General features: G+C 47.5%; 2 protein-coding genes and 1 non-coding gene across 3 annotated transcripts; all 3 read left to right on the forward strand.

Annotated features, from left to right (window-relative positions):
* Positions 1-2352: 2352 nt before the first annotated feature.
* On the forward strand, positions 2353-2841 carry VTN77DRAFT_7058 (uncharacterized protein; the record flags this gene model as incomplete). The annotated part of the gene is made up of 2 exons (XM_069423405.1): positions 2353-2367; positions 2470-2841. The coding sequence occupies 2 exons, from the start codon at positions 2353-2355 to the stop codon at positions 2839-2841; spliced, it is 387 nt and encodes a 128-aa protein (XP_069275688.1).
* A 1701-nt stretch (positions 2842-4542) lies between these two features.
* Positions 4543-8298, forward strand: VTN77DRAFT_7059 (uncharacterized protein; the record flags this gene model as incomplete). Its single annotated transcript, XM_069423406.1, has 1 exon — positions 4543-8298. One exon carries the CDS (start codon positions 4543-4545, stop codon positions 8296-8298), a length of 3756 nt encoding a protein of 1251 aa, XP_069275689.1.
* A 1814-nt stretch (positions 8299-10112) lies between these two features.
* Positions 10113-10186, forward strand: VTN77DRAFT_t111. The gene has a single exon. It is a non-coding gene; the product is annotated as a tRNA-Ile (tRNA).
* The last annotated feature ends 5519 nt before the right edge of the window (positions 10187-15705 follow it).

Here is a 15705-nt window from a genome sequence, read left to right on the forward strand (position 1 = left end):
TGTACATACATCTATACCCTATTGCAGATTGGCAGCAGTGTGATATGAATTTATTGCTTTCGATGGAATTCTCGTATACAGTCTACAGTGTTGATCTCGGCATTGATTAACTAACCTAACCTACTTATTATCACTTTGTCCGCCGAGATGATGCGTGTTGTGTAGTGTCAGGTGAGCCTTTCTTTGATCAGACAATCTAGGTAATGTCTATATCTTCTGTCTACCTGCCAAGGGTACGCATCAGGCCAGATTCCTTGAAGACCTCTGGTTTGGTAACTGGACATATCTTTCTTTTCAGGTAATGATTTCAAAAAAAAATCTATTTTGCTTTGAGAGTGCCAACTAATATAGAGAGTTTCGAAACTCGAGTTAGGACCAGATAAAGCAGTCGGACCTACTGTACAAAGTGAGACTTGCCACCTTCCCACCCCTGTAAAGGTAGGGGTCAAGTCAGGCCATACAAAGAATTTGAGTAATAAATAAAGTAAGAGCTGGACCATAACTTATGGTCATCATCAGTTATACCCTGCAAAGTCAGGATTGTATTATATTGTAAAGTCGGATAAAGTGAGAGTTTCCTTTCCCCAACCTCATCAAGTCAGGTTATGTGAAGAAGTTGGGTAATGTGACCTTGGGGGCTTGACTGCTGGTCTGGTCTTGCAAGTCATGTTCCCTGTTGCAGTCATGTCACATGAATAAAGAAGTTAGGTAAAGTGTGCTGTCAGGGCAGATCAGGCCAGATCAGATCAGATAAAACTGTCCAACAAAACGCGAGTTTCACCAGGGTATCTTATTCTTTTCTTTTTCTGCAATCTACCTACAAAGTAAATAATTCCCAGGCAGAAACAGAGAATATCATTTCCCCCGCCTTTTCAACTACAATTGTATGTACATACTGTCCCAGGACCAGTACCCGGAAGAAGTTATTAACTACCTACCTAGGTAGGTACTCATTGATCCCAATATTAATTCCAATATTAATATGCTGCTGACCTTGGCTTCTCTGGTGATCTGGATCTGCCTGCTCCATCTATGTAGATGTCTGGGATGAATTGTGCAAGACAGAAAAAAAAAAGGTGGAGCAGAGAATAATTATCCGGATAAGCACAATAATATTAATCAGAATCAGGATGATAGTAATAGTAATCATGATGGTAATTATACACATCGCTATGTACATACATGGCTAGGTCGAGACTTTAGTCTTTCATATGCTATTCTACTCCGTAGATTGACTATTGTTATTATTATTAGACTCGGACCAATGCTAATTTAGGTACAGGTCTCTACCTCGGAAGTATTATTATCGTTAAATCAGATCCTACCTACCTACCTAGGTAGGTACTAAGTAAGAGGGGCCAATACCATCCATAAATCAAACCTGGACTTCCACACTCGTGATACAATTCTGACTGCTGATAGGGCTAGATTAGGTATGATATTGCCAAGCAGGATTATCCCTATTTTTACATAAAAAATATGAGGTTATCAGTGCTTATTTTTTTTTTGTTTTTGTCTTTTTTTTTTGTCTTTCCTTGATATAGTCCGTCGCCCGATGCGCTGTAACCGTGGATCCCCAGATCGACAGGCAACACGGGAGAGTCAACCCTGTCTCTACTACTGTACTATACTTCGCGCTCATATCATACTATCCATGGGCCAATTTTAGAGAAGAATGAATAATAATCCTATCAGCGAGCCTAAATGGAATAAATCTCCGACCGGATTGCTTGAGAAGACTGCATATACTAGACAGTACATCTACCTGCGAGGGAATGAATGGATGTTCTCGACTCCACCGGGACTTCCGACAAACGTTACATTTAGCCTTGCATCCATCCACACTAAATTAGCCTGTTGATAAGCCAGCTAATAATAATAATATCTAGCTTGCTCCGTAGGTAGTAGTCCGTTGGTGAAAGTGGACTTTTTTTCCTAAACCAGTTGTTACATGCAGATCGCAGGATCTTGTATTGGTGGATTGGTTGCGTCCCTGATCTGGTGATCCCGATCTACCTCGTAAAAAGCAAATCAGCAGCCGGCATGGTCAGATCAGGATTTAGGATCGTCCAGTGACTAATTCACTAAATTAGAGACCCGAGGTTCAATTATCAAGAAATCACTCGGTGCGGCTTGATTGGTGGTGCTGGTTCTGGTCTGCCAGCGCAGCAGGACGATTCGAGTGACATTGCGGACGACAATGCGTAGCATACTGCCCTATATACGGAGTACTCCGTATATATATAGGGGGCTACCGCCTGGACACATCTCTCGACAAAGCAGGAGCAACAGAAGAACTCCAGTCTAGATCAGATCTAATCGTCAGATTATACTGAATTTATTACCGACAAAATGTATTTGAGCAAGGTCAGTACCTGTCGATCCGTCTGCAGTACACCTATTCATGAGCAGAATTTCTCTCCTTGAATCTGCTCGTACAACGACATACTGACGGTATACTTCTACCAGCTCCTCGCGCTCACCCCTCTCCTCCTCGCGGCGGGCGCCTCCGCCGCCGCCCTCAAGCGCCAATGCGCCGCCGTCTGCGGCAAAGACTGCTACTCGCAAGACGAGATCAACGCCGCCCTGCAGCAGGGCTACTCGCTGGAGCAGAACGGCGAGGAGGCCGGCGACTACCCGCACGAGTACAAGGACTACGAGGGCTTCAACTTCCCTGTTTCCGGGCCCTACTATGAATTCCCCATCCTGGCTGACGGGTCGGTTTATGATGGTGGCAGCCCCGGTGCGGACCGTGTGGTGTTTAATAATAATGGCGAGCTGGCGGGGTTGATTACGCATACTGGGGCGTCGAGCTATGATGGGTTTGTTGAGTGTCAGTGAACGGACAACTACAAGTTGGGTTTGTTGGTTGGTCGGGCTGCCTGAGTCGGTATGCTTGATTGGTTTTATGTGTCTGTGATGTACATAATAGTGGAGGACAGAGTCCTCTGCTATAGATTCCCTTTCAAAATGTGAATGATTTGAATGACTGTCTTCGGATTTTCCCTGTCTTCCGAAAAGGGAAACGAACATGAATTTCAACCCGCGTGGTATCTCTCATCCAAGTAACTGAGGAGGAGCGCTCTCAAAGATGTGGATGGTCTCTTCGAGCCGTTTCTCGTATGCTTCGAATTCTTCTTCTTCTTCTTCCTCCTTCCCATTCGGAGACTCTGACTCGGTAGGTTCCGTGGAGCTTTCCAGCGCAATCTCAACACCGTCTTCATGAGCACCACGGGTGAGGTTGACGCTCAGGATGTCTTTGTACAGCGCTATCGACGCAGGCAACGCTGCCTCCGCTCCGTCTTTACCCAGCTTGATGTACCGTGCATCGATCAGCCGGTATTGTGCCGCCCACACGTGTCGTTCGTCCATCTCTAGCTGCATCTCCCAGGAGCTCCCTTGCCCGAGTGAGACGGATCCGCCGATGGGGACGCCTGTCAAGGCTGATACGGTGCAGGAGCTGACTCCCACAGATACTTCTGATGAGCCCCCTTTCCGGATGATCGACCGGGCTCCTTCTAGCAGATAGAGACCGGTCAGCAGCCAGATCTTGGGCCGTCGCGCCCACTTGAAGTTGAGAACATATTGGCTGCGAGCTGCTGATAGCCACAACTTTAGCGCAGCTTGTGCCTTTGCGTTCGAAAGCACATGCTGCCGTAGAAACTCCTCGGGTCTGCAACGTCAGAAGATTGACAGAAAATTGATAGAAAACAAGGAAATTTTTTGTCCCTACTCTTTAAGAATCAGCCTGGTCCCACTCCGGGCAAACACAACCCTCTCATGATCCTTCTTCCACGCCAGATTCAGATTGACAATGTCGGCGCCACTCAGCCCGATCCCGGGCGACAGCCGGGATTTGCCGTGGAACACGCAGTTCTGCAGATTGCTTGACCAGGCGATTTTCTCGAGTTCTTCTTCACTGGAGAAAACAAAACAAGGGATCAATTAGCAGGGTCCTAATACCTGTGAAAAACGGCGTGATACTTTCCTCAGCAGCTCATGCGTATAATGCCGCGCGATCAGCGGCTGCCAGTACTTCTCTAACACGAGACTTCCCAGCGTCAACGCCTCGGGCTTCTCGCCCACGCCGTACAGGTAGAACGAATCCTCGTCGCTTCCGGTCATTGCGAGGGAAGCGGCCTGACGATCTCCGTGGATCTCGAACTGAAACAAACAACTGCAATCCAGGAAAAACCAGCAGAACCGTGGTAATGCTCTCTCTCTCGCGGGGTTCTCGCGGGGCGGGCCGTGACTGCGCCACTAATGCAGCGACCACATGGCAAGTTGTGCATCAGCATTCACAATCGTGCATCGTCTTTCAGCCTCATCGAATCATCAAGCACACGCTAAGCGAGAAAGTCGTCTAGACCGGTCGGTCAGCTGCTGCGCCGCCTAAAGAAGGCTTGCTACTTCAGTGCCTCCAACGCGATAAAGTTCTCCAGTCAGTGATGACTACAAATGGCAGCTTTTCTGGGTCATATAAAGACTCGCGAGGATAAGTGCCTGTCGTCAGGACGATGACATGACAAGACTATCAGTCTGATGGGCTCTATGGACGTCGACTGCATTATGACCCTCTGCGGTCGCTCTATATTCGCCGAAGAGTACCGGGGAAATCTGCGGGCAGTACAGTATGAGATCGATCGATACAAGCGAGAAGGCCTTCCAGACCCAGAACAACATGCAGAGCTCCTTCGCTGCAGTATCATCCTCTCCATCCTCGCCGGCAGACTAAGCGATGCATACAGCACGCTGGATCAGCTGAAAGCCCTCCTCGAACGACTTCCCCCCCATTGGGGCTTGCATCATGCCAATTACAAACTCCTGCTCGACTACACGAGACGATATCCTCCCTGCATTCGATTCCGACACGAGCCGATGATGCCGGTCAACCTGCCCATGCTGAGCGACATTGCAGGGCCCAACGACATAATAATGCAGCTACAGGAAAGTACACAGTTGTATTTTGAAAGCGGCACCGTTAGAGATCAATCTGTGTACATGCTCCTACAGGTTATCTTGTATTTTCCCATCCAGCTGAGAACCCTGACTGCTAGATTGCATCCACTCGCTCCCGATGGGAAATGGAAGGCTAAGGACCCTCCGTCGTCACCGTTAGCAGCCATTGCTGAAATAGCGGCAAGTTTGCTCCAGCTCAAAGAACGAGCGGTGGCGATGAACGCTGGTGCTATCACACTGTATCTGGAGCGACTCATCGTGGAACTTCACTACGCGATCAATTCTGCCTCGGGGGAAACGGCGCTCAAATCTCTCTACTCGAAGTATGAAAAAGCAGGCGACCTGGCTGGCATGGCCAACTGCAAGCTGATGGAGGGTGACAATCATCTGTCGCCCCCTTTCGCGAGCCCCGTCACTCACAATTTGATACCCGTTGATACGTCTTCAGCGGGAGGAGATAACAGTGTGTGGGACCCTGTTGAAGCCAGGATCCCGCTCAAAGAATCAGAGGAGGCCAAGTATTGCTACGACATGGCCTTGAAACTGTTCCAGGAGGCGAATTGCCCACGCGGACAGGCCGCGGTCTTACTCCGCCAGGGCTGCTGTTTGCATACCCGAGCTTGCGCATTGGACATGCAGCACAGCGACTGGCAGGGGTTGATAGAAGACGCGGGGAAGAAATTCGAGGAATCGCTGGCCTTGTTTGACGTGGACGAAGCCAATGCGCAAGTTGTCAAAGCACATCAGATTCTCCTCGACGTCACCAAAGGAAACCACACTGCGGACGTGAAAAGGCGCGCGGCGGACATTGGCAAGTGGGGTCGCGAGGCCAAAAACGAAGGCGTTTCCCATTTTCTCGGGCTTCTGCTGATGCGATTCGCGCGGAGGGAGTGGGAGAGGTACTCTCGTTTTGATGCCGCTGTGTTTTGTTATGAGTGCGCCTACGAGTGCTGTGTGCAGCTCGACGACATCATTCCTGCCTTTAACTCCCTGGTCGCGCGAGCGCAGATACACCACGACATGTTTAACTTTTCGGCTGCTCGAACCCTGAATGAACAGTGTCTGTCGAAATTTGACGCAGCGGTCGAGTATTATGAATCCAAGATCGCTTCCTGTGCCGCAACGCCGATGGGAGCTCTCGACCGTGAGGACATGTTGAGGAAAAAGTTTGATCTGATTTGGACGTTTGAAAGTAAAGTCGCCAGAATCTACGCCCGGACGGAGGACATGGAGAACTATGCAAGATGGCAGGAACGGTTTTTCCATTTCCTGGAGCACGACGAGAGCTTTCAAATGATGAGAGATGCTATGCAGAACAGGCGCGACTTGCACCACCGTGGACAGCGGCTGGATCAGCTCTGGGATACTGCCATACGGGAGCAGAAAGTCAGCGAAAAGTTTCACACGGCTGACATCTTGTTTCAGCGTGCCGTACTGGATGGCGATCTCCAGAAGGGCGAGGATATCCTCTATCGCTTCATTGACGAGGCACCTGCTCTGGAGGCGGCGCTTTCTGGAGAACTATTTCGGATAGTAGCGTGCCAACGGCTGGGCGACGTGCGGAAAGCGCGTGAAATCCTCGACTCGATCACGGACGCGACTCTTTTCAACGGGAGGATAGAGAACTTGTCTCGAAGCATCGACATGGAGAACTTCTTTCCCGATACTGCGGATAACGTCCTTTACGCCTGTGTCATTGCAAAGGACTGGAAGCGAGGGTTGAAGGTGCTGGACATGACTGAGGGATTTTGTCCGTCTTTCCTGGAAGATGCGACTACTGACACTGCAATGAATCTGTCCTTTCGACTGGGCACTGCCGGGCTTATCGCGCTGCACAATGGCCGGCCGGAATTAGCGTTCAGACGACTGCTCCAGGCCCACCAGCTCACTGAACTGCGTCGCCGCCAGACGACTGACATCGACGCGAGGGTCGGAAGTCTGTCAACAGTGAGGGTGATTGAGACCCTTGTGTCGCTGGCGCAGATATGTCTTCGTTGCGCAGAAATCGGACTTCCTATGGCCGTTCTCTCTGCTTACGACCATGGCCACCCGACTGAAGCATCGTGGGAAGAGCATGCATTGCTATTTCTCGAAGAGGGACGGGCACGGGCTATTGTGGACTCGTTGCGGTCGTCAACTGCTTCTGAACCGGTGGAAGAGAGCAGGAAGCTTTCGGAAAGCATCTACAAGCGCAGAGCAATGACCCATCTTCGATCGCTGTCGTCACGGACCCCCAAGCAGGAAGAGGAGCTGACGCAGCTGGAAGCCGAGATGGAGGGATTAGAATTGAGCGGGTGGTCCTCGTCGGCGAATGCACTGATCAAGACTGTTAATTCCAGCATCAGTCCGCGGTCTTTATATCAGCACATCAAAAAAGACGCCATCGTTATCGACGCGAGCTTTTCCCGGCTTGGCTGCCTTATCTTCGGGGTGACAAACAGGGGAATTGAGCGTTATCACCAAAGCAGCATTCGTGATGTGGACATACGCAGGCAGGTCATGGAATTTATGCAGATTATGCGATCGATGACTGGGCTGCAAGGCGACGCCGAACAGCGGCGCAAAGATCGTCTAGATGTCTTGTCAAGGCAGATATCGGCGGTACTGCTGGGCCCGTTCGCCGATATCATCCGCACGAAGAGCCATGTCATCTTTTCAGTGTCCCAGCCGCTGACAGCGTTCCCTTTCTCGGCGTTAATATTCGACGAGAAACCACTGCTGCTGCATGCCGCGTTGTCGCAGACCCCGAGCTTGACGGTCCTGTACCATCTGTCCCAGCGCCAGGCTGCCTCTGCAACGCCAACCGTCTCCGTCTTCACCAAAGGCGCCAAGTCGCAGGCTGAGTCCTCGCATTCACGGAATACGCGGGAGACATATCTCGCCATGGCGGGCATCGAAGCAGTGAACATCGCCCACATGTTCTCGACCTGGCCGATCGAGGCGTCGAACCTCTCGCGCGCTGAATTCCAAAGGCGCCTCCTCTTCGTCGTCGTCGTCGTCGTCGGTGCTCCACATCGGTACGCATGGCAGAGTCAACCCTCACAACCCGCTCTTATCCTCCATCTCGATCGGCGAGGACTTTCGCGTCCTGGACCTGTCCCAGATCCAGAGCAGTGCCAATCTCCTCGTCTTTGCAGCCTGTCTGAGCGGGCTTGGAAAAGCCACTGTCGGGAACGACGTCCTAGGCTTCACGCACGTCGTGCTCGGCACGGGTTGTCAGGCGTATATCGGCACGTTGTGGGACGTCAGCGATTTTGCGAGCATGTTGCTTATGACGCTGTTTTATCGGAATTTGAAGGAGACGACGAAGAAGAACAAGAACGAAGAGGAGGGTGGTGACATGCCACCGATACCGCTCGCCGAAGCCCTCCGACAAGCGCAGGTAGAACTCTTCCACCTCGACAGCGCCCGCGCGGAGAACCTCCTCGACGAGTTGCTCAACACGTGGAATTCGATTATCAACCAGCGGCAGCGGCAGCAGCAGCAGAAAAATGAAGCTGCAGCAGGAGGTGCAGCAGGAGTTCCCAGTCCCACTCCAGCAGACATCGTCCCCGAAGGTCGATACCTTCTCGCTCTGCACAAGAGGCTCCTGCCACAGCTCGACTGGACCAGTCCGTTTTTCTGGGCGCCGTTTGTGCTGATGGGGTATGGGGATTTTTGTTTTGGACGGGACCAGACAAGACGGGACGGGACGGGACGAGAGTTGAGAGGTGGGAGGTGAGAGTTAGGAGTTGAGTTGAGACTTGGTTATGTTGCCGTACAGTAGGCGTCAGGAACGAACTACTGTACTAGGTAATAACTGTACGGGGGACCTACAGTAGGTGTGGTATACATGTATACATGTATATATGTGCATATATATACAGAATATTTTTTTTTTGCTCTGCGCCAGCTCTAGAATTTCATCTTCCCAGATACAGTATACTGCTTTATAAAATAAGGATGCTTAGTAACTAGTTGACTGCCTAGTGAGCATATATATAAGCCAAGGTCGTGGATGGACTCAGTGAGCACCCATCCGATATCATGCTACATACATGCAATGAAGTACTCAACTCCGTTATTGAGATCAGATATCTATATTTTGTGTGTACAGTACATGTATAGCAGCACGACCAAACTCCTTACCTAGAAACTCCACCAATCTTAATTGTGGTAGCATATATATACCCTGCACAGAAAAATGTAATGTCCTGGGAACAAGGATATGTACAGGTAACAGGCCTATGGGTCTGAATATCTGATAGTTTCGCAAAAGCGTAGCTGTTGGAATCTAATGGGCTTTTTCTTTTTCCTCTTTTCTTTTTCCTTTTTGCTTCTTCCTTTTTTTCTTCTTTTTCCTTCCCTTTCCCTTCCCTTTTCCTTTTTTTTTAATTTTTTTTATTTATTTTTTTTCTATTTTAATTAACCACTTTACCTTCCAAGCGGATATACAATTACTAGCCTCGTCGTCTGTCTATCTGTAGTGGTCCATCCTATCTTCTCTGATCCGACAAGAAAATAGAATGAATGCCTTTCTTTAACTTACCTATGTACGCAAATCCAAGATTTTTTTTGTCCTACCCTCAGAATTTTGGATTTTCCTTGCGATCTGTCTGCTTCGTAAGACTATTTATTTAGTTTGTTGATTTCTTCTCAGATAGCTTTTATTTTCAGTGGTATAAAGTAGTGAAGAACCCAAACAACCCCTTTGAAAATGAAACCGATAGGATACAAAAAAGACTTGCTAAGAGAGAGTACCAGCAAGCAAGCTGCAAGTATGCTGTGCAGTAGTACTACATACATACATAAAGCCAGACAGGAAGTATGACCCGGAGTATGTCTAACTCTATCGGGCCAAAGATGCGGTCAGGAATGCTCCGTAGCATCTGAGAAAATCTGAAATCGCAGAAAAGATAGATACCTTTCTTTCTACGCAACATTTTACGTACATGTATACAATATGTAGTACTATGAGTAAGTCCTCCTCCTCTTACTTACTTACTTACTGTCAAGTTATCATTCGTTATTTATTATAAGACCAGGGCGCTGATATCATATCATATCATATCATATCATATGATGATTAGGTTAGGGTTCTTACCGAAGAAAGCGCACCAAAAGTCCCAAAAGCCCAAAGGTCATCATCTCCCCGAACCATACCATCACAACATGGTCCCGTAGCTCAGTCGGTTAGAGCGTGGTGCTAATAACGCCAAGGTCGCGAGTTCGACCCTCGTCGGGACCATGGATTTCTTTTTTCCTTTTCACTTTTCAAGTCTTCAGATTTGTTTCATTTTGTTTTTTTATTTTTGCTTTTTTTATTTTTGCTTTTTTGCTTATTTGTGAATGGTTATGTGTCTATCTAGATTAATTAGATGACTTTGATCATTTCCGAGAAGAACAGAAATAGGAAATAATACAAGGCCCCCTCCTTTTTTTCTTGCTATTTATTCATTTCTTGATTGACTGATTGAACATATTCATTGTTAAAAATAACGATAAAAAAAGGGTAGGAAAAAATATTTTTTTATCAATTAATTGATTCGCTCACTCACTCACATGATTGTGGATGTGGTAATATTAGCATACAGGCCGTTGGTGTTGGAAAAAAAAAAGAATTTTTTTATGTATGTAGCTAGCAAAGCAAAGCAAAACCCTGCTAATTTCTGTACGGAGTATGCCGTTCTCAATCCTTCAGGCTCATATGACATGCGCCCTCCCTCCCTTGCTTGATACGAGCACAATTAACATATAGATATCGTTCTAATCTCATCTCTCATCTCCTGCCAAATTAATTCATTCATTCCTCTTGAATTGGTTCTTAGGTAATTACTGTACATACATACGTACGTATGTATGTAGATTTAATATGACATAAAAGAGAGCTCATAGCTCACTGCTGTGAGAAAAGAGTCGAAAAAAAAGGAAAGGGAGGGAGGGAATGAGGTAAAAGGGGAAGAAAAAAAGCTCTATTTTTATCATCAGAAGCAAGTGGAAAAAAAAAAGAAAAAGAAAAAGCGAGAAAAGAAAAAAAAAGACGAAAAAGGAGAAAAGACAAAAGATTTATTAAACGGAAAAAAAGAGAATGCTCTGAGAACTACCTACCTAGGTAGGTACTCTATTAGAGAGGGATGTTATATAGTACTAGATCATTCAATAAAAGGTAGGGAATTCCTGGCATGGTATGGCAGTTGGTCGGGCCGCCTGAACCTGGACCAGATGCAGGGGAGGGTTGCATTTTTGGAGACGAAGATGAGTGGTGATGACGGAAAATACATGTTTTTATTGTCCCTATTTTATATATATATATATATATATCTACATAAGCTCTGTCTATGGCTGGGAAGATCACTGGGACAGAGTAAGAGAACGCTAGATAGGAGAATAAATGCATAAGAAAGACATTGATCGGATGATGGAATGATTATGCCATGGTTCAGCACAACAACGCATATATATGATATGTAACCTTCAGCACCTGCAGGCATTATACAGGAAAGACATGTTACATAGTAGTCAAGTGTAGACATTGCATTTGAGAAGAGTAATTATATTATGCATACTGACTGGACTAATTTCCGTTCATCAATTGATAAAAAAGGAAAAAAGGAAAAACCACTGGAAGAAATTCGAAGAGAAGTAATTCACTTACAAGGCTCACAATACCCAGTCAGGGTCAGAACTCGGTATTGGAGCAGATGATAGGTATGTATGTACCTATTTATGTGTGTATGTACATACAATAAGGGCCACAATCATGATCCAGCTTACTTACCTAGGTAATAGATGGGTTACAGGTTCGTTCAATAAAGCCACCAACCAACCAGTGGTAGTGATAATAAATGGCCAGTCAGTTATTTACATACATTAAATTATAGGATTTATCCTATAGATAATCAACTTAGTTAATTAATTGTTAAACAACATCTAAGGGGAATTGATGATTATTCCTTCAATTTATCATCAACTGGGCAGCTAGATAATAATAACCCCGGGAGATTAGAATAAGGATAATAACAGTAAACTTCCAAATCTGCAGCTGGGTCAGTGAACAAGCCCATAACTCGTCAGTCACTCTGCTACATATGTATGTATATATATCCAGAGACCGGTCTATCGATCAAGTTTTATGAATCCACAAATTAGATTTCGCATCGTCTTTTGCTGACTGACTGACCGACCTACTATCTGCCTACCGGCATGTCTGCATGTCTGTCTGTCTCCAATCAAATCAGATTCGAAATCAATCCCAATCTCAGCCAATGGAAAAAAAATAACAGCTAATTTCACACTCTAGTTAACTAGTTAATTAATTTTTCAGAATATAGTATACCTACCTAGGTAATGCCGCACAAGTCACTTATCAGCATGAGCCAGTGTTCAGGTAGGTAGGTAGGTAGGTAATATCACTCTTGGCACATCATTATCATTACCATCTAATATCATTATATATCCATGGGTGGATGATAATATGAGTGAGGATGATGTCCGCACATAGAAAAAGACCTTCCTTCATTAAACCCAATATAAAACATCTTTTTTTTTGTTTCGAAGAAAAATCTCGAGCCCCTATATTATAGCAGAATCACAACGAGGTAAGCTCATAGGCATAGGATTGTCGGGGGACAGAGGAAATATAATATAAGGTGGAATGGATCTATCCCTCTTTTTAAATATTTATCCCTTTTGTTGTGCTGAACCTATGAGATTTTTTAATATTCCTTGACTGAAACAGAGAAGGAGGAGCAACAAGAGAGGGTAGTAGTAGTAGTAGTCGCAAGGGCGATTCCTTTTCTAAAGAGAAGGCTGATATAATTTTCACCCTAAGGGCATAGCGCTATGATCGACCGGAAAGAAAGGGAAGGCCCTACCCTAGGCCTTGGCTGGCTATAATACTGATCCAATATATCTATCATGGAGGATATCTCCCCTTGTTAAAATAATCAAAAACAAACAACCTTTGGCCGATATAACCCCCCATAGGGAAAATAAGAAGAGTGAGTACTCTTATTAACATACTAGGTATAGGACTAATAAGTAATTAACTAATAATGAGAATAAACCTGATGTTATATATATATGCTTTGCTGATATCCAGGGATACCTACCTACCTAGCTACCTGTGTCTTGCTCAAGCTTTCTTTCTTACCTATGAATACTACATGATTGATCCACTCATTTATTCATGGACATCGTTTACCTACGACTACTACAAGATTGGTCGAACAAATAGATAAATAGAATGGCTGTTTGTCGCATTATACATCCCAATTGCTTTGTGCATCCCGCCAAGTACAGTACAGTACATTCATACACGCATAGATACATCCTAGAAAATCAATACAAAAACAGATACATCCGTTTTCAATTTCCTATCGTCTATCCCACTCCCTCTCCCCCGCCCGTTCCCGCTTACGATCCCGCTCTCGATCTCTTTCTCGCTCTCGATCCCTCCGCCGACTCCCCACAATCTCCTTCTCCCTCGCCCTCGGATCAATCACCACCAGCGAGTCGGCATCCTCCGCATGCTCCTTCTTCCATTTCAGGTCCTTGCCCAGCGTGTCCTTGCCGAAGCGCAGCTGGTGCGTCATCCAGGCTGTTGTCGAAATATCCTCATCTGCGTCTACGGCCTCTGGGTCCGGGTTCTCCCATGATCGGCACGATTGGCAGTTGGCGATGAAGTGGAGGTCGCAGAGTTGGGCTTCTTCGTCTTGTTCGCCTTCGGCTTCTGCTCCTTCTTCCTTTTTAGCGCCGTTGCGAGCCTCTTCCTGGTGGCTCGTCTTGCGAGATGAGGCTTTTTGTTTGGCTTGCGCGTCTGCGCTTTCGAGTTTCGCTTTGAACGCGTTGAAGAGCTTCAGCGCCTCTGCGTCCGCTCCGCTGCTGTAGCCCTCACCCGTCGTGCCGCCGCGACCGATCGGTCCCTGGCCGTTAACAGCACCGAGGCTGCCAGGAGGTGGTCGTTTGCGTCCGCGAATCGCGTTCTCCGGGATCATCGCTTCCAAGGCGGATTTCTTCCGACCCGTCTCAGCGTGGTCGGTGGTGACGTTCCGACGCATCGACGCTTTCAGAGCCGCAATCTCCGCATTGGTGCGTTCGAGAGCTGACGGCTTGGGGGATGTTCGCCGAGGTAACGGTGACGGCGATCGTTCTGGAACCTCAGGGTCCTTAGCAGGCAGCTGCGTGTATGGATCAGGGGTCTTGGGACGAGATCTTCGATCCTCCGGTGTGCGACGACGGGGCGGCGACGGCGAGCGTGGCCTTTTTCGAGGCTTGTCCGGAGACGCTCGTTTCTCCTCTGTCTTTGGTTCGAAGTCTAACGTTTCAACATCCGACACGAGTTTCGTGTTGAATTTGGGCTTTGACGTTTTCACCACTTCTTCACCTTCCGCCTCGTCGGCTCCAAAGCTCAACAATGCTTTCCCGGCTTTCCCCTTCTTATTCTTCTTCTTCACTGTCGGGGCCTTCTCTGCCTCTGCTGCTGCAACCGCGACCTTTTCTCGCTTCTTCAACTTGCCCGCAAACGGACCCAACTCGCCCACCTCGCAGCCAGTGATCCGCACCGCGTAGACGGGTCGATCTGTGCCCTCGACCAGTTCCGCCTCTGCGATTTTCACCACATTGTAGATGCTGTCACCTTCAACACGCCCAAACAGCGTGCACTTCCCGTTCAACTCGCGCTCTGCGTTGGCCAAGGTGATAAAGAACTGACTCCCGTAGGTGCCATCCTCGCTCTTGGCCATCCCCACCAGTCCGCGACGGTTGAAGCGTAACCGACTGTGCAGCTCATCCTTAAACACCACCTTCTCGTTTGGATCGCGGCCGTCAGGGTCGTATTCGAACTCGGGGTCTTCGTAGATAGATGACCCGCCGGACCCCGTCCCCGTGGGATCGCCGCCCTGGATGACGAAGCCCGGCACCACGCGGTGGAACGAGGTTCCGACGTAGTATCCATCCAGACAGTGTTGGAGGAAGTTCTTGCAGGCAAGAGGGGTTTGTTTAGCGAAGAGAGAGATGTGGATCGGTCCGACGGTCGTGATCAAGGTGGCGGACGCGGTGGGGGGAGGTTCGGTGTTGTAGTGGGACGACATGGCGGCAGTATAAGAATATCGAAGTGCTGACGCGTTGCCTTTACCGTAAATATGATAATTTAACTATGGACAATCGATCGGAACGTATTTATGCTGGTCGCATCAAGCCATGCCTGCGATGAAGGCGCGTGAATGGCGAATCGTAGGATGCGCGCACGCTGGAGAAGCGCCGGTCGTAGATCTTGTATATACACTCAAAGAATTATCGATTTCATCGAAGCCTGAGCAAGGCGGTGGTGTCTGAAAGATGAACGATCGGGTGGTGGTTGAGGTGAGGTGAGGTTGCTCTAGTCGAACTCGGAAAGTTTGGTTCGCCGCGATCCACTGCGTCACGTCACAAGACGGCTGCCGAGAGAACGAGTAGAACAGCACTCTACAGTCGAGCTTACAATAGAACAACAAAAACGCTTGTTTCATTGACTTTTTTGACCCAGAAAAAAAAAGGGAAAAGCAGACACAAACAATTAGTGGCGAAAAAAAAGGGATACCAACGAAAAGAAAGGAAAGAAAAGTAAACATACTGCTACAGCTATCAAGAGTATGTCAGTCTACCGAATTGCGTCAAACAAACGCTGAATTCAAATCCCATTCACCGATTATACGTATACAATAGCATGAATACAATGACATACAAGTAGAATGAAAACGAAGGAATATGCTTGTTTTTAGAGTACAT

Source organism: Rasamsonia byssochlamydoides (genome assembly GCF_041956645.1).
Source record: "Rasamsonia byssochlamydoides strain NRRL 3658 unplaced genomic scaffold VTN77scaffold_56, whole genome shotgun sequence".
Classification (NCBI taxonomy): Eukaryota; Fungi; Ascomycota; class Eurotiomycetes; order Eurotiales; family Trichocomaceae; genus Rasamsonia; species Rasamsonia byssochlamydoides.